Source organism: Eutrigla gurnardus, assembly GCF_963514095.1.
Source record: "Eutrigla gurnardus genome assembly, chromosome: 2".
Lineage (NCBI taxonomy): Eukaryota > Metazoa > Chordata > Actinopteri > Perciformes > Triglidae > Eutrigla > Eutrigla gurnardus.
Genome location: NC_139916.1, coordinates 6,961,295 through 6,980,499, shown reverse-complemented (window position 1 = coordinate 6,980,499; position 19,205 = coordinate 6,961,295). Strand labels below are relative to the sequence as shown.

General features: G+C 42.3%; 1 protein-coding gene across 4 annotated transcripts; it reads right to left on the bottom strand.

Annotated features, from left to right (window-relative positions):
* Positions 1 to 5,561: 5,561 nt before the first annotated feature.
* LOC311032549 (macrophage-stimulating protein receptor-like) lies at positions 5,562 to 16,936 on the bottom strand. Of its 4 annotated transcripts, none has more exons than XM_084039427.1 (21): positions 16,777 to 16,936; positions 14,827 to 16,113; positions 13,281 to 13,457; positions 12,962 to 13,081; positions 12,384 to 12,554; positions 11,620 to 11,786; positions 11,130 to 11,259; positions 10,893 to 11,029; positions 10,599 to 10,775; positions 10,419 to 10,509; positions 10,108 to 10,338; positions 9,884 to 10,021; positions 9,642 to 9,804; positions 9,374 to 9,463; positions 9,096 to 9,302; positions 8,943 to 9,023; positions 8,680 to 8,861; positions 8,485 to 8,594; positions 7,356 to 7,521; positions 7,137 to 7,273; positions 5,562 to 6,951 (listed from the first exon to the last, which is right to left on the bottom strand). In XM_084039427.1, exons 2-21 carry the CDS (start codon positions 16,027 to 16,029, stop codon positions 6,720 to 6,722), a joined length of 4,110 nt encoding a protein of 1,369 aa, XP_083895553.1. In that variant the 5' UTR covers positions 16,030 to 16,113; positions 16,777 to 16,936; the 3' UTR covers positions 5,562 to 6,719. The 4 variants fall into 4 exon arrangements, with proteins under 4 accessions (XP_083895553.1, XP_083895554.1, XP_083895555.1 ...); XM_084039428.1 differs by having other exon boundaries at positions 9,096 to 9,299; XM_084039429.1 differs by having other exon boundaries at positions 9,389 to 9,463.
* Positions 16,937 to 19,205: the final 2,269 nt, after the last annotated feature.

Here is a 19,205-nt window from a genome sequence, read left to right as displayed (position 1 = left end):
CTGTTAGAGGAATACGTTTCAGCATCCCACAAAATTATACTGAACAAACTTGGCCAAATGTAAATGTAAAAATGTAACTTTTTTAATATTGAAAGCAATGTTCAAACTCAATTATTTAAAGATCAATACCAATTTGTTTTGATAAAACTGGATCCAAAATGTTAACTCAGACACGGAGGCAGGAGTTAAAGTTCAACAGTTTTAAACAAACTACGAGGCAAAATACTCTGTCTCAGTGGCAGCAGGTGAGTCTTTATGGGCAGCAGGTGTGATCAGGAAAGGAAGCAGGGATGAGCAGAACACACACACACACACACACACACACACACACGACAGGATACACAGAGAGAGGGAAACACAAAGAAACACATGGGACGGGTCCAGCAGCCTGCCTGGCCTGCAGAGTGCTGCCAGCACATTTGACACCAGCAGCGGTGGGATCACTTCTGACGCTTCAATGTGATGCTTCGCTTCAATGAGAGCGAGATTGGGAGCCTCGCGGCTATCCTGCTTCCACAGTCAGCTAGTCAGAGGACAGGAAGTCTCTGCATGACAGGGAGACCCTGGAGTATTTTGACGAAATAATTAAAGAATGAGCACAGCTAGATGCAACTGCTAATATCTACAGTAGAGGTTACTGGTGAGCTAGAGTTAGAACGGTTACGACATTGTAGTTCTATTAGCACAGGTGGAACCCTCTTCCAAGCAGGCCTTGCTATTATCACACAGACGAGGGTGTAGACCAGTCAGGCAGCGGTGTGTGCTGCCTTATACACCTCATGTATACCCTTGTAGGCTCATGATTCGATTAGAGTATTACACATTAGAGTCCAGAAGATATATTGTAACCTTCGTTAAACAGTAAAGCACACTCATATTAATGCTGTATTACTGTAAAACATAATTACAGTAAAAGTGTACAATGAGTGTGTATTTATACAACATTGATGAGGAAAATGTTTGCATGCATGACGATGCTGTAGGGTAGTCAGACTGGCTCTGTGAATATCAAATTATGGCAAGTATAAAATGACCAACTTGCATTTCTGGGAAGCAAGGGGAAGCGATCGTTGTGTATGATTCACTGTTTTATCCTGTCACCAAATAATACCAAGGACTGAAGCAGTAAACAGCCGTTTAGTAATCCAACAATAATTATGCTTTCAAACCAGAGTCAAGATGATGGCATTTTCCATTAATGGTGTCTCTACTGTTGTAATAAAACAAAATTGCCCAGTATTTCCAAGTATTTTAAACTGATACAATTGCCAACATGAAATAACTGCAGCCACACATAAGACGGATTTCAGTTATCTCCATAGTTTTGGTCCAGTAAGTCAAATAATTAAATGTCTTTACCCGTGTTTCTATTTCTGTGTATTTACATAGAGAACAACAAAAAACAGATTTAAATTCCTTGTAAACACATTATTTGGCCTTTGATGGATTGATTTACAGTACTGCTCAGCTTGTTTAGTTTGTTCTCTGTGGAAACAACCTCAAGTTTTTGACAGTGTTACATTCCCAGAAATACAAGCCTGAAGGACCGAGGTCGCAGGTTGGGAAACTAACAAAATAAAGCACAATAACACAAATCAACTAGTGGCTTAAAAAAAACTCAGTCACCCACTGATTCAAAATGACAGATAAACCAAAGAACTTGACCCAGAAACAAAAATTTAATGGGAGTCACTGGACAGGGAACAAAATGTCTAAAACTGAAAACATACACTCAAACGCAAACCCCAGAGAGCCAACTGAAGGTGTTGACCCCTGGACACACACCACACTGATCAGGGATCTGCAGCTCCCTTATATAACCACTCGGACTGATTGATTGCAGCTGAGGGAGATCATCACAGGTGCACCCTCAGCTCCTGATCACCTGTGATCCAGATCTTCCCAAAGGGATCCGTAACACAGTGTGGATATAAACATGGTTATGTACTTAATCTTTGATGTGTACATATGCACATTTACTGAGGCATAAACAGTATACAGTTAAGGGAGCATTGTTTATCAGCAAGAGATAAACACGTCGTTTCTCACAGTTTTCTATGTGAAAACACATTTTTGTGGTTATGTATGCAGTTGGTATTATTAAAAATGAATAGGCACGGGTGTTGAAGGAATCTGTTTCATTATTAATGCAGAAGTAACTCGACAAGTCAGTACATGAAAAACAGCAATGATCACATAGAGTCTATATATTCTGCATACATTTGAATCCCGTTTAATGGTATTTGTTCATCCTATCGCCGCAGCATTCAGTATGTATATAGCTTTAGCACATTCAGAATATATCCAGCATGCAGTATGTAAAACCTGATTTTTAGCAGCAGCAGAGTGTGCATTCGTACACTACAAAAATACTCTGGCATACTGATAACAAGATGGATGATGAAAAACTCTTAACAAGTACATTTAGCTTCGTGCCTGGCGTGGCCTTGTAACTCTAAAGCACTTTCAGTGCTCTGCAAATTTCTGTTTTCCTTTCAATATAATCCCATCTGTGGAGACATTCACTCACAGAGCAGAGATGGAAACAAACAACACTTCTCTCCATCTGTGACCTCCCAGCTCTTCGTCCTCCCTCTGAATGCATTGCAGCGATGGAGAAGAGCAAGGGAGAGGGAGGAAGATTGCCTCTCTATTCAGGTTGCTACTGATGGTACACAAGCTCAAGGATAGCAGATTCAATTCAGAGAACAAGAGAGTGAGAAAGGCTACAAACTCACTTGCAAGGTATTCCGTACAGGGAGTTGGGCTTTTAAGACGGAAAGGTTCTCTTTAAAAAAAAGGTGATTAAGTGTTTATCAAAATACAAAATGAGATACATAATAAATGTTTGATTCTCACTACACAAGCAACAAACTTGTATTGGAAATGAAAGTCATTTTAAATGTTTTATATTTGCATATTTAATTAGAACTTTGTCCTTATAAATAAGAAAAATATTACATCGAGTTGTTTTTTATTGGTTTGTCAAATGTTCACTTTTTTTTATTATCAAAAGTACAAATTGAGAACCCAGACAGCCCAACACTGTGTACATTTCTGACTAATTAAGTATGCATTGTGTTACATTCTCATATTGTATTTTCCCGCTTCCTCTACAGACCTTTTCTCACCAACATCTTAAAAAAATGAGGGACCTTTAATGTTGAAAAACTTCAGACTGTGAGTCATAGTTCAAAACACCTGCAAGGAAAAGGCTCAACATCAGTGAATCATGTTTGTTTTGTTATTTTCTTCCTGTTTATACGCAGTGCAGAACATCTGATGCCTGGAATGACCAAAATACATTTCAAGCCTACTATTAGCTTTAACGTGCACATCCAGAATGCTAACGCTCACTCAGCTCATCATTAGCTCATCGGAATTGTTTGGAAATTTTTAAAAGTAGTCTTCCATTTACAATATCGGCAAACGTTTTCATCAATACTCTGGGTCATTAGTCAGTATTTTAGTCATAAAGTTAAAGATATGAGCCTAAAGCTGAAAGCATTTCCTGGTTTTTCATTGGAGCATGTGTGTTAAAATAATTCCTATCTTTGTTATTGTGGCGTTAGCTAGCACCGCTATGTTAGCTAGTACTGCTGCGTTAGCTAGTACCGCTTGATAGCTAAAGCACCGCACCGCTGCGTTAGCTAGTACCGCTATGTTAGCTAGTACCGCTGCGTTAGCTAACACCGCTGTACGTCATACTGTGTTATTTCCCTGTAAATAGACTGCAATTTACGAATACTGGTTTCATACGAGGTGACGGAGAAACTAATACATCATTTATAGTTGACGACTGAATTTGATTGGCTGCCCTAATCTTGTGTTCTTCCGTTTAGTCCGAAGAGGACACATTTGCATAAGTCTCGACAGGAAACAGCTAGTCGCCAGAGATCCTTCTCACCCGTCCAGTTTGTCATGATCACACAACAGCTGCTGCATGATATTTGCCATTTCGCACATTTCGACTGAGCCCTGCTTCAAAACCAGGACAGTGTGAAATAAAAGTGTAAAATATTTATAAATATATAGGCCTACACTTGAAGACAACAAAAGGAATTCTGGACCAGACACTTATGGATATGCTCTCAGCTTGTTTCAGTGCAGCCAGCCCCTCACTGTGCTACTAAGACGGGGTAGTGTGTGTGTGTGTGTGTAGTGGTTGGAGGAACATGTTGTGCCTCTGAACAAATAGACTTCTGAGACTTGAAGGTGTAGGTGCTCGGGGACTCTTTTTTGTGAGAGTCTGGGTTTTTTTATTGATTAATTGATGGTTGGTTTAATCGTTCTTCAGTTAATTATTTGTCCTTTCAACAAACAAATTTCTTTAAAGAAGAATTTTACTCACAAAGACCAAATCCTCGGTCCGTGAAAACAATTGCACAATTCCCTGCTGTGGTTTTGGGAGACTTTTCTAAAGTTGGAGAAAATAACACTGGTGATGTCATTTGTGTTTTTTCGACTTGCCACATTCATATCCTATTGGAGTAACTGTAGTTTACACCTTTAAACAATGTACACGTGAACATTATTATATATAAGAATACTATGTCAGAATATTTGCTGGTTCACGTTTGAGCATGTTTTTTTAAGGTGGCCCTTGTAAGTCCCTCAAATGTTTTTGCACTGCTCAATAAATTGTGGATAACCCCTTTAAGCTAGACAGCGCCGAAAAGCAAAGAACTACTGAGATTTTTCCAACACACTGGCAGTTGAGGTTCAACTGCATTGAAAGCAAATCCTGAACAGAAATAGGCAACATTTGGCAAACCTCTAAAACAGTAAAGTAAAACAAATGTAAATCAAATCAAATCACAATCATAAGAAAAGCAGACTCCCTGAAAACAGCAAAAATACTGTTTTGATGCCACTTTGCTGTTATTTTTCAAGTACAACATCCCCCCTCCCCGACGCCAATCTTTTTTTTGTTTTGATTCCACTGCCAGTGTCCTTATTTCATGCCAAATTTTAACTGCCAACCGCCTCACACAATCCCAGATACTGCCCAGGCAAGTTAATTATGAGATCACTATGACAAGTTAGAGAACAAATCTGTACAGAAAGCCAGAGACTTTGGAACCCTAATGCTATTGAAAGAGCAGATACTTTACAAATAAACACATTGCATGTTTGCCTCTTAACTAAAAGTAAAACTCACATTCAGTGATTGTTCGAAACAAAAACATATCCATGATTTTGTATTTCTGTTGTGTTGTCTCGAGCTGCAAATCCAAGCCTCTACCTGAACACAACCCGATCTTGTATTATTATGGCCATCTTTTCAGCACCTGAAGGCCATAAATTATTCATAGAGTATTGCAAATGCTAGATACACAGATTAGACAGAAGCATGCAGGTTTCAGTCTGGTTGTGGTGACATAATTCAGACCTCTAACGGTGTGTTTTTCCCTCTCGTCCACCTGACAGAGAACACTTGTGTCATTTCCTTTCATGATCCGCATTCATACAAAATTTCTCTTGCTGCTTTTTATTAACCGAAAAAATGCCTTGTGTGCCAATCAGGATTTTCCTTTCTTAGTATTAATTCAGAATGAGGCTGGGAAAAACATTTCTCTTTAATTTAATTTGTTGACACCCTTTTACAAACAAGTACTGCATGTGCAATAGAGCATTTGTCTGTGGGGAAAAAAAACACTCTTTACAGTGCAACCCAGAGCAAAAAAAAAAACATCTGTTCAAGCTTTGGTAGGAAGAAGAGAAAATGCAGCAATGACAAAAAAATCAAGTTTACCAGAGCCAAAATCGAATAATGCTGATAGAAAGCTTGTTGGCCAGCCGTCTTTCTGCATTGTCGGTCTAAAAGAAGTCAGAATACCTTGTGCGTATATCCTAAAATCATTTTAGTTACAAGCAGAAAACAAGGGGGAAAAAGCACAGTAGGGACGTAGTGTAGTTGTGCTGTTTGTGTTACATCTTTGTGTTGAGTTGACATCACTGCAGCAGCCACTGAAGCAGGCTTTAGAAGGAGGCAACGATTGCCCTCTAGTGATATTGCAAGGTACTCGATGTGTTTCCAAGCCAGTTGATATCTGAACAGCACAGACAGCTCACTCTATAATTCAATAGGTGCTGCAGAGCTTTTGGCAGCAATGGTTCTAATTCTGAGAAGAGTGAGTTTTTCTGCCTCAAGTATGATGATTTCATACGTCAATGTCCGTTTTTATTTATTCCACATATCCTATAAGGATATTATCCATATTATACCCCCATATAGCTAGAAAATTGTACAAAAAAAAGAACTAAAAATGTTGACCCTTGAGCACATGCCAGTATTCATAGACCATTGTTTCTAACAGTCGAATCCAATAACCTAGAGACAAATATTTCTATCACAGCAAGTCTAAGAACAAAAGCACATTTTACATTCATTTTGTCACACTTTTGCTTCAGATGTTTGAAACGAGAACAATCAGTTCCGTCGACATTCTGTCTCTATTTTGCTCCAAATAAAATGTGGTACCAAGGATGGTCGACTTCCAGTGTGATTTTGTCTTCCAAATAAGAGTTCACAGCACCTACATTCTCTTTTTAAATCAGTAGCCAAACCTTTCCTTGTGCCCGGGCTTGTAGACAAGATCAACAATCGATGTGATGCATGAATGAATCCGGGCTAACTTGTCCCTTTTCTTGTATGCTGTCCCCAACTTTAATCTGGATCCCGCGTTCCTATCAGTGAGTCTTAGGACTTTGCACCCTCAGCAGCCAGCGTGACTGCTTGTGTCCAAGTCCGAGTCCTCGGCCTCGTCGTCAGATCCATTCAGGGAGGCGTAGGGCCGCGGCTGGCCGAGGTTGACGTAGTGAACCTTCAGGCCGATGTAGTGCTCCCCTTCGAGGCAAGACAGGATGTGTTGTACCTCTGAAACCAGGCTATGGAAGCTAGGTCTGCACTCGGGCTCCGGGTCCCAACATGACAGCATGATTGCATAGCTGTGGAATGAATGAATGTGGAAATGAGTGAATGGGAGTGAATATGTAAGCGAACTACTGAGCAAAAAATTAAACTGAGATAAAACGGATGCAGAGATTTAAGTCTCTGAAGAAACTAAAATGATAAGAATTGTGTTATGTCATTATGACGTGGGATGTTTATGGGGTGCATGCATGATTCTTACAGGGTATTAGGGCAGAACTGTGGCTGTGGAAGCCGGCGTCCCTTCAACAAGAAGTGTGTGATGTCATAGGGGTCCACTTCTGGATATGGGCTGGCACCTCTGGTCAACAGCTCCCACATTAAGATACCGTATGACCACTGGGGGGGAAAAGATAAGCAATATATTGTACATAAATGTGGTAACAAACATATTTCAGTGGACTGGATTAAGTTCACTCACCACATCCGACTTGGTGGTGAACTTTTGTGTTTGCAGGCTCTCGATGGCCATCCACTTCACTGGCAGCTTGACCCGTTTGTGATCTTGGATACTGTAGTACTCCTTGTCATAGATGTCCCTGGCCATGCCGAAGTCAGCCACCTTTACTGTGAAGGTTTCATCCAGCCTGAGAAGAGAAGGCATCTTCACAAAAACATCATCTCTCAGCCCAGTTCCTGTTAAGGTGACACCGCTCTGTACTCGAGGTGTGCTCAAGAGGAGCAAGGTGGACTTTTTTCATTTACACCAATTGGAAAAATCAGTGTTGAAGAGCAGTGATTAAAGATTTGCCATGTTCAGGATACAGAAATAGTAAAAGAAGTGAGAGTGTATTATTATCTCCAAGAAAGCAAAAAGGTGTTTTTCACCCAAAATGTTGCACTATTCCATTAATATGGTCAAATGAAATATCACAAAAAGACAGTGATACTATACCACCAGTGTCTCAAATATGTTGTTGTATTTAAAAAATAAAATAAAATCTAAAATACAGTATACTGTCATACTTGTCATTTGGTGGGATCCACTGAATACACTTGAAAAAGAAAACATTAATTATGTTAAAGAAACAAACATTTTTTCCTAACTTTGCTATTTTTAAGGACCATAGATCAATACCAATCTACACTGTAGTATTTGTTGCTTTCATTAAATCAGTAAAGACTTTGATCACTTACACTATTACATAACGTACCCTACACCTGTATAATATATCACTTAAAATGTAGGTGATTAAATCATGCGTTATTTAGGTCACAAAGCTTTTTAGCTTACATTTATATATACAGTCCAGTTATATATTAGTCTGGTTTTCACCATACTAAGGTCAATCTTTTAAGATTGAACATTAGTCTGGGGAAGCTGCGCTTTGTTTCTACTGCTCAAGAGGCGGGATCAATGGGCATCGTTCAAATGAACGATGCCCATTGTGTTTCGTCATCGTCATTCGTCACGTCACCGGCCAATAGCGTGCCAGGAGAGAATGGCCGTTTCTGATTGGAGCCAAAGATTCTGGCAATGTAACAGCGAAAGTAAGCCTGAGGGTGTCCAGCCTAGTTATATATGTGATTATGTTGTGATTCACACTCACATGCAATTACGTGCAGCCAGGTCTCTGTGGACAAACTTCTTCTGGGCTAAATACTCCATCCCCTTGGCAACCTGAAGCCCAAAGCCTATCAGGTCTTTCACGGTTGGGTTCTGTGGTGGACAAAGAAGTATCAAAGAGACAGACGTCATGGTCTGAAGTAATGACAAATATCCATCCAATCATTGTGTAAGTTACCCTTTTCTCCGAGCGGATAAAATGACGCACGTCCCCATGCTTCATATACGGTAGAACCACCAGGGGGAGCCCTTCTTTAGGCAGCATGATGCCCAGCAGAGACAGTATGTTGGGGTGGTGGAAACCTTTCATAAGGATGCCCTCTCTGAGGAACTGGTCCACCTCCCCTAAATCTGTTATCCCTGTTAACACAGAATGTTATACAGACTCATCCAACAGCCAAGAACTCATATGATATTTATATTTTTAAAAAATGCACATACTGTTCAATGATTTGACAGCACAGTGTGTCTCTTGCTTGTTGCTGTCGATCAGATATCCATGATACACTGTACCAAAGTGGCCTGCATTAGAAGACGGAAATATTAGCAAGGAAGAACATCACAAACAAACATTACACAAGACAAGAGGCTTACCTTTGCCGATGACCTGGTTGTCCTCAACCCGGAGCATGTCAGCGGGGATCAGGACCTCTTTGACCTCTTCCAGAAGGGCCGAGCTGACACTGACCGTTGAGCTATCCTGTGGCATCAAAGGAATGGCCAGGTGATCGTGGCTCGCAGCATACAGTAAACCATGGAAGGACATTCCTCCCGAAGCCGATGTCTGACTGGACAGATCTGCTGAAGAACACAAGGGGGAATAAACGAGGGAACCGCGGCATGCAGACGTGGCATGAATTTGGGTGTCTCACCTCGCCTGTAGTCACCTGTCGGGGAGAAATCAGGACTGCTGCCCATGCGGTTCCGTGAAAGCATTGTTGACAAACGATTCTCTATGTTGGCTGAAAGAATACACGTCATCAATTAAATTACTGAACAATAAACTATGGAAATATACAGTAACGTGGGCCAAAAGTGAAAAAGCAAAAGTCACAGTTGGCCAGGTTCATAATAAACAGATCATTAGTACAGGATGGAGCTATTATCACAGTAAGTGCTCTAGAGTCAAGGATTTCGCACCTCTCTTTTTCTTCCTCAAATGGATCATCACAAGTAACGCCAGGCCGGCACCGAGCGCCAGAGCAGCAAAGATGCCCAGCGCGATGCCCGCGATCACGGTGCTGTTGTTGCCGTCGTCGTTGACGACAGTTCCCACGTCGTAAAGCTCCCCATTCACAGACACCTACGGCAGCAGAGCAGACGACGACTTTCATTCAGCGTGAGGTCATGCAGGCGGTCCATTTAAAAGCAGCGTCTCTCACCTTGACGGGCAGTCCCTCGCCGGGAATAACCAGGCCTTTAGGGATTCTGCAGGTCAGCTCATTCGACAGAACCTGGGCGTTGCAGCTTGAGCCCCCAATGATCATTGTGATCTTCATGCATGTGTTCAGCTTCCGATGCTGTTACATGTATGGAAACGAAGAAAGAGTGTTAACGAATGGGCTTTGCCAGCATTGTTGTAGTTGAGATTTGAATGTAAACATACATGGAGTGAAACTTCCGTCTCTCCTGGTTTCAGACGTAATTCCCTGTCCTCGTTTTCAAAGGGAATGATTTTGGCATCAGGGTGGTAGTCGAAGTGTCGCCTCCAGAGGTTACGTTTCCCATCCATGTGAATAAAAAGCTCTCCCGAGTCAGACTTGTCTTCTGGCATTTCCTTGGTTAAAGCCGGGGTCCAGCACTCCATATATGTGGCGTTCAATGCGCCGCCGCAGACCTTAAGTGACGTAAGCACATGCTGTATTATTGTTCACAACTATTGACTTACATAAGGATAAAATCAAAGTGTTGACTCACTCGTTCCAGGTTGGAATTTTTCGAAATGTACTGAACCACAGTTTTCTGGGCGGAGTCAAGATTCTGACCTTCTATCACCAACTTGGAGCCGCTGTATGACAGTACAAATGTATTCACTTTGACTTGTTTTAGGATTAAACACTGTTTGTCTCATTATGATCAGTATAGTAGCGTCCTAACCTTTGGAAACTGCAGTTAGGAAGTACCGAGGTTATGTTGGGGTTTTTCTTGTAGAAGAACATCTTAGTGGTCGTCACTAGAAAGCTGTCAATCAATATTTTCACAGGTACCTTCCCAACATCTGCTGCAGCGGCTGTGTGGCAGACAACGGAAGAAGTCCCATTTCCTTCAGGTGCACTGAAAGGAAAACGGGGATCACAGGACTTAAATCCCTTCATTTAAAAAGGAGGTATCTGAACTGAATTAGTTGAAGGCCATTAGTCAGCAAAAGAAAAAGTCTTCTGTGTTGCTCACCTTTGAATGTTGCACTTTTTGTCAGCGAAGAAGACGTCTCTCTGCGTCCCAGAATGAAGATATCTGCCTGTCAGAGTGACAGTCGTTCCTCCAAACACAGGTCCGTAGTCAGGCTGGATTTCTGTTAAGCTTGGCTCCTGGTTGCACAGAGGGGAAATATTAAATAATTTAATAATGCTGCGTTATGCATATCATTTATGCAAATATACAGAACTAACTAGAAGTTAGCGTTCTCACCACAAAAGAGAAACCAGACATCTGAGCTGTGCCTTCAATTGAGTAGCTGCCCTCCACCTTCCCCTCATGCACTTCCAGAGTAATAACCAGGTCCTGGTTTGGTGTGTTCTCCTGGATCTTGCAGACCAACCTGCATAAACGGACACACGGAAAGACGTTTCTATGAATTCAGTTGATGAAGTTCGTGGTTGGTTTTAGTTGTCGACCGATATGGGTTCTTCAATGGCCGATGCCGATTTTTACTGAGCAATGCCGATAATGTTTTTGTTGTTATCATGTTTTAAGCTGCATCTCTGTCCACGTGACAAATAAAGAAGCTTGAACCTAGTTTTTTTTTTTTTTTGCATCTGATAAAACACAACAATAAACAACTTAAATAAACATTTATTTAACACTTGAACACAGAAAAATCTCAAACTGCCATTAATCCGCCTGATTAATCAGCCAACCGATGAATTACTAATTGTGTCGTTGCATGTACGCTACTCACACTTCACTACTGCTCCTCTCAGGCAGGACGGCACACACAGTGCCGGAGCCCACTGTGATGATGTGGGTTTTGCCGCTGATGATGGCGGGTCGCAGAGGAGACTGAAACTCCCAGCCACACAGTGTCACTTCTGTCTTTGCACCAGCGGGTGTCATTTTGGGGAAAAACTGCAGAGAAAAGTGGTTTCATCCAACGTTACAACACAATCAGTGTGATGGAAGTAACTTCGTGACTCATGGGGCCTCATGCAGGAAAGCTAAAAACATAGTTCCTCTTATTTCCATCCATATCCACAGTCCAAGACATGCAGGTTAGATTAATTGATCACTCTAAAATGGTCATTAAATAGCAAATTGGTTAAAGATAATGGATAATGATTGGATTATTACATTTGTGTGGTCAATGAATACTCTTGGTCCTTTGATCCAATTAAGACAATAAAACCCTTGGACGACTTAATGCAGGTTCAGCTTCTGAATGGCTTACATACTGCTATTCAATGCTTTGCCTGTTTATTTAACTGTAACTCCATTCAATAGTTGTTCTTCTTACAGCATTTATGCCAAAAACACACCTCCAATTTATGATCAAGTGTAATTCATCATTCAACACACCCGGGCAAGAGCAGATTTAGATGGTTACAAACGTTTAGCACATCTGGATTTTACATCAGACTTTTTTCTCATAAGAGAAATCTAAGAGAATGCTTCTGCATGAGGCCCTCTTTAAACGTCATGCGGTGGCTAATCGGTTACACCTTATACCTCGGTAATGACGGGCGCACATGAGTCTTTGTTCCACTGCGAGGCACACTCACGCTGCCTCGAGCAGACTCCCGAGCACCAGCCGCAGTTCATGAAGCGCGGAGCTGTCAAACATATGGAGCATGTCATAAAATGTGCACACCCCGGTCCTGCAGAGGGCACCCTAAACATCTTGAGCATGGAGAGAGGAAGACATGGGTGGGGTAAGCCAGATGTTATGGAGAAAAAAACAGTCAAAGGTTAGGCAGGAAAACATGGACAATGCTTTGGCTCGTCATTATACAAAAAAAATGCAGAGAGACATTGATTTAAACTCATACACAGATTTGGGCCTAAATTAAGAACTGCATTTTACTGATTACTCTTAATAGATGGAGTACTATTTGTAAATCATCTTCATATCTTTAAGATATATGTGTTTATTTTTTGTCACTGATTGAATGTTTATGGCAGCTCCCATCATTATCCGATGGATGTGAAATCCCAATCAACCAATGAACTCTACTCTAAAGCCTGAGCTCCAGTGTGCTCCCATAGCAATCACAAGCCGTACCTGAAGAGGATGTTACAAAATGTACCTTATTTCCCACTGTGAAGAGAAGCGAATCGCCCGAGTACACATGTGCGGTCCTGGACACTTGGGTGTCTCCAAGAGAATAGTTGGCAAAAACAACAGGCCTGTACAGAGTCAGAATCACCTAAACCACACAAAACAGAGACAAGGGATTTCATCGGTGGAAGTGTTACAATACACCTGCTTCTGGCTGCTTAAATGTTTAGTTTAGACATGTGAAACAATGGTTATTATGAGCACTGGATACATTGGTTAATACATAGAAACTGCAGAGGCACTAGCAGGCCACATAATGACTATATCACCTCCAGGCACATTTCTACCTGCAGTATGCGGCCATCTGAGGTGCCAAAGTGTCCCAGTGTGTCATTCCCAACAGTGGTGACTAGGACGGCGGTGAAGAGGACGTCCCGCATCTGCGTGTTGAAGAGGTCTAGTCTGTAGTACGGCTTCGACACCAGAGTGGGCTTGGCAGCGCATGTCTCATTTCCTTCGGAGCGCTGCGTAAACACACATACACACCGACGATGTCAATTTTCAAATCGCATGCATGGATACATCTAAAATATCTTGGACAGCATCCATCTCCCTCTACACACATAAACAGTCACATTCTTGTGCATGAAAGAGAGACGGTCTTAATGTATGCTCTCAGGAAGGGAGTGCTCAAGCCTTGGCCTCAGGTCATATAGAAACAAGCTGTGAGAGAAACAAGGTCATAAAACCAGCGGTGACTCCGGCTCTTCAGGGAATGTTGACTCGCTGGCAGCTGCTGAAACTGGGCTTTCCATTCCCTCACACAGATACGACAGTCGTGCGTGCGGATGGTTGGCAGAACATGAGTTCGTAACAAGCAATACTTCCAACAACAACAAAAAAGAGACAGGATGTGTTCAAATAATGGTAAACATTCCACTGCAACGTCATATTCGGGTGACCTGCCCCAACACGCCCCCGTTTGCTTCCAGCAACCTGAATGCTCCATATTCACGTGATCTTTTCAGTCACTTTGCATTTCAGCATTTGAAGCTCGAATACACACCGACAGCTTTAAGACTGCAGTCCAATGTTATACCCATTTATTACTCAGATAACATGCGTGAAAGCCAGACACAGTCCAACACTGTCCCTCCCCTCGGAATTCCGCCTTTTTTTTTATCAGCAGGATTTGTGTGTTTCTTGGCACACACGAGCGTAGGTGTACACATAGCTGCTCAAAGGACACCGTTTGAACTCGACAAAAGGGGAAAAGACCACACCTTTATCATTCCTCCGAGCACCGCGGCCAAACGCTGTTTTGAGAGTGTGCCCTGCTTTTCTTTTTATTCCAGCGTTGGATTCAACCCACTAAGCCGCCGTTTACCTTCCGACACGTTTCCCCTTATCAATTACGTGTTCTGGCAACCGGAAGAACTTCACCTCGCTGCAAAGATTAAGCCTTTTTTTAATCTTGATGAAACCGTTTCATATCAAACCTCTGCACGGTAAACAGTTGCCACCCTTTCACGCAGACTGAAACTTAACAGAGCGGAGAAATGGTGTGGCAACGCGCGGGTCACACCATTGACTCATCCACCCTTCCCAGTTCTCCCATAAAGCTTCGTCGGTGTTTCCATGGCACTACCCACAAGAGTACACTACCCCAGCAGTCAAGATTTACTTTATACTATCTCCTATTGCACAAGGAGACGATATAAAACTGTATGGTTAATGATAAACTACCTGTTTCCCATCATATGTGACTCAATTACACGGTGTTTGTCTGTAGAGGTCACTTCCTGTCTGGGCGTGGGGAGACCTTTGCACTGTTCCTATGCTCTCACAACAGTCGGGCAAGAGAAAAAAACAAAAGGAAAAGGATTTACTCACTACTTCATGTGGGCAGCTCTCGCATGACTGGAAGTGACAGAGACCTCTGGACAGCTGCTCTGGACCCGGCCCGCAGCAGGCCTCCACGCCTTTGTCTATCTTGTGGTTTACCTTGGTCAAAGGGAAGGCGCACAGGGCCGAGTTCTTTTGGGGTTCGCCGTGCTCATTCACCTCCGCAAACACCCCGTACAGGATGTCTCCGCTCACCCTCAGCTGGTCCGCCAAGTCCTTCCCCGCTTGCCCAAAGTATGCCGCCTGTAGCCCGTTGTACACGATGTCCCTGAAACCCTCCCTCCGTCTCCTCCTGCGCTTCGGCTCGTAGCGGCACTCCAGGACCACCTCCCTGTACATCCACACCTCCGGGATCAGGATGGGCAGCCGGCCCAGGCGGGTCTGAAAGGCCGAGTTGCTCTTGGACGGGTTTTCTCTCTGCAGGGACAGGAAGTAGACGTACTCCTTGGTGGAGAAGCTGTAGATGTAATCGATCTTGTAAGAGTCCCGTAGAGTGGGGAGCACCGTCAGGCCCTCCATGACCATGTGGAAGCCGTCCTCCGTTGAAAGCGGCCTCACCACCGATATTGACCTCCGTGGATACCTCTGTGCCACCGTGTCATCCACAGAGGCCGCAACGAAGAAGAACATGCTGGTGCCGTCTTCGGCGATGGTGACTTTGGTGCCGAGGGGGCTGGCCAGACAGTCTGGACACTGGCTGGGAGAGTTTTGCTCCTTTCTGTATAAACACATCGGCTCCGGCTGTTCAAAGCCGATCTCGATGAAGTGACAGATCCCGTGCTGAGTACTCCCACAAATGTACAAGTAGGGAGCGGGAACTACAGAGAGATCCAGAAGCAGAACCTCATTGTCTGTATCCACTGGATCCCCGGGATCTATTTCCACGTTACACACTTGACAGGTTTCACAGTCGGGACTGCCCACAGGTCCGGTTTTCACCTCCCATACTTTTTCCATCGCATGATTGACTGCCACGATCAGATTCTGGCACGCGACGTACACCTCTGAGCCGTCCTCCTGCAAGTACACGGCAATGTTCTGTATGGGTTTGTCCGTTTGGAAGTAGGGGAGGGAGTAATTGACGGTGAAATCCACCGTCCTGCGTGGGGTAGAAGCACACGCGTGCTGTCCCGAGGCCGTCTGCGTTTGTATCCATATGCATACTGTCAGAAAGGCGGCCCAAGTGACCATCTCCACGTCACAGTCCACCGTGATTGCTGCTACCTATAAGATACTTCCCTCATAGACGGCATTCTGGGAAACCAGCGGGGAGCTCTGTGAGGGGGGGGGAAACACAGCAGGAATGTGGAGATTTTAACAGAGAGCAGTAACATTTGAGGCTCACTCAACAGAGAGCCACTGCTTTTGAAGTGGACCTGGACACTGTAAACATTTGCGCTTGTTTAAACTGAGCAGGCGGAAGTGAGCATCAGCTGCTGAGCTCTGTGATTGTATGAGTTTATGCGTGTTTACAAATGGGTCATCCACCATTTCAGATTAATAAGACTTGAGATCTGGCATAGATAGGTGTTGAGCTACAAAGCTGATAAAGGCAGCCAAGAGCAAATGTAATGGGCAAGACATGACTTGCTGCAACATGTGCAGAAACTATGGAGATGTCCAGGCCTCCGGAGCCAAACACCGAAGAAACAGTAATAACTAAGACTACGTGGATTCAAAAAGTACATGAATGCAAATGGACAACTACATGGAGTTTTTAACAGAAAAATAAAACATCCACTGAGCATTCAAGTGAAGATGGGTATAATTATGATAATTACATTAAATCAAATTAATAATTAAATCACATGTCCTGTACAGGTACAGGTGCGGTGTGAATTGTGGAGGAAAAAAAAGTGTCTTCAGTCATTCATTAACGTTGACAAGCTGCTCTTAAGTCTTCTTCAACCTTCAACAGATTTAAGAAAATCATCTTACCTCGCTTCGGGAAGGCGGGAGGGCGGAGGGGGCGCGTCGTCGTGATTTGTCCCACTGGCTTTAAAATGTGAATTCTTCACGAGATAAATAGTCCCGTGTCCGTGAAGCTCTACTCACTGACGCGCAGCGCGTTCACCTGACAGCACCGGAGTCCCACTGGCCCGGAGTTCACTCCGATGCTGCACTTCATCAAGGCGCTGAGGTGAACCCGCCTTCAAAATAAAAGCACCGCAGCGCGAAGCCCTCGCGGTAGGAATTTGGTTTTACTGAATTGGTTTTAAATAACAATCTATTAAATGCCCGTAACAGCAGATATATATATATAACACAAATAGGGCATATTAAAAATAGCTATTCATTATATTTAACATAATTTTGCTAGACGAATTGTAATACCACGTTCAGGTTAATCTGCAAGCACTAATCCCAACAGGTAACATGTCCTGGAGGAAAAGGTTTTTAAGATTTATTTTGAAATATGAAAACCGGAAATGCTATAAAGTCATTCTGACGCGCTTGACTCTGATGTGGGTGTGCTGCTCAAACCGCGCCCGCAACAAGGAAGTATGAAATAGTTGCGAAATCTGGCCGCCTCAAAAAAAGAACTTATTAGTTTCCTTCCCGAGAGTCATATCACATCACCAACCGTAGATAGTTGTGTCACATTTTTAGGAAAAACTGTCTCAACCTATGAAAACAATCTGATAAAGGCTACGCCTAGGATTTTTGCCCCTCCAAAAAAGAAGGAAAAATGCATTGCATTCAGATGATGGAATGAAGTTATTCTTAAAATATATGCAACTCCAGCCAGGAAGTTATGAGAGGAATGTTTTCTCTCTCCAGTCAGATAATCTGCAATCTGACCTTTAACAGATAAAATAAATATTGACAGAGAGGAGAATTAAACTGACTCATGTTGGAAGTTGATATAACATGCACTTATTCATCATTATACAACATGTAAATAGACATGGTCCCATTGACATAATAAGGCATTATAGATCCCAAAGTTAAACATCTACCACTGGATCCAAAGTTCAGTAATCACACTGTTTGAAAAGCCTCCATATCACCGCTACAAATCACTGGAGACAACTTTGATAGGTGTAGTAGGCCAACTGCAAGTTAAGTTGCAAGACACAGAGGAAGTTGCTTTGATTCAAGCTGGACAAGAAGGAATATTTTGTCCCGCTATGAAGCCATTCAGAGGTTTATAAATAAAAACCTGCCATAAAATGGTTGTTGAGGACAAGTTTTGCACAGCAACAGCTTCTTTCTTTCATTATGAATAATGAATCTGATTGTTTGCATGTTACTTTTACGATCTTGAAGTTGTTTGTTCCTCATTCCCACACCACAGTGGTCTGCCATAATGACGGCTATTTGATACGTAATGATGAGTGAATCATGACTCGTCACTTCTTTGCATGAAGCGCTTTCCTCTGGAGGTTTGTATTTTTGCGACTAGACAGATTGTTCAAATGAATGACAAACACATGAAGCAGCGGGGTGTGTCAGTGTTATTGTCGCCATGGAAATGTTAAAGCATTTTTTTTAAATACTTGAGGGAAGAAGCAGGCTATTGTATCTGACATGTTTTGTTTAGTTTGCAAAATGATCAGTTAACTTAATTTTCCTAAAATTACATCCACCCCAAGAAAACCCACGAATCTATTAATATGGAAATATTGTCCATTTTAAAAAGTTTAACATGCTGACAAAATGCCACAGAAAAGTGAGATTATGCCACAACACACATGTAAATTACATAATGGACAATGATTGTTGATGTCTAATATCCTGCTCCTTTTTAACGTCTTAAACTCTAGATTTATAGAGTCACAGAAATGTCAGCCGATGAATGTGAAAAGGCCCCCTAGTGTCAAACTCTGCACAGTGCATGTTAAACATTCAGATGACATAATAATAAGTCTAATTTATTATCATGATGATTTGAAAGCTCTAATTAAAATAATTAGTTTGCTCCAACCTAAAAATAATTGGATTGCTCCAATCTTTAAAAAGTGGTTGCATGGACTTAAACTTTTCAGGTTAAACTAAATTAAATTATTTGCTTTGAGTCAATGTCAAATATTATGTGTGATTAATTACCTCAATTTTTTTACGTTGATCCAAGGTTTTTATTTTTTCGGTGTATTTAACCGAGTGGTTTTCAAATCCTGATCAGAGAAATAAAAAATAAAAACTTTTAATTTAGACCTGCAGAGTTTCCACAATGAACAATTAACTTAAAGTTAAAGTGTCACCCTCAAATATCACAGTTCTACCTTCCACACCACATTAAATGTATATTCTAAGCAGCTTGTAGTTGCAACTCGCTTAGCAGCCCTCTGTCGCCATCTAGTGGAACCAGGCCACATTTATTTTTGCACAACAGCTGCAAATTCCCTGAAACGAAAGTGAAATCG

What these genes read in the sequence shown, in the direction of transcription:
- LOC311032549 (XM_084039427.1), bottom strand. Translation starts at nt 16,029, where the DNA reads ATGGTCACTTGGGCCGCCTTTCTGACAGTATGCATATGGATACAAACG. An exon ending in TTTGAGGAAGAAAAAGAGAG is followed by an intron (nt 9,464 to 9,641) that starts GTGCGAAATCCT and finishes GTATTCTTTCAG; the next exon opens with CCAACATAGAGAATCGTTTG. An exon ending in GACAGGTGACTACAGGCGAG is followed by an intron (nt 9,303 to 9,373) that starts GTGAGACACCCA and finishes TGTGTTCTTCAG; the next exon opens with CAGATCTGTCCAGTCAGACA.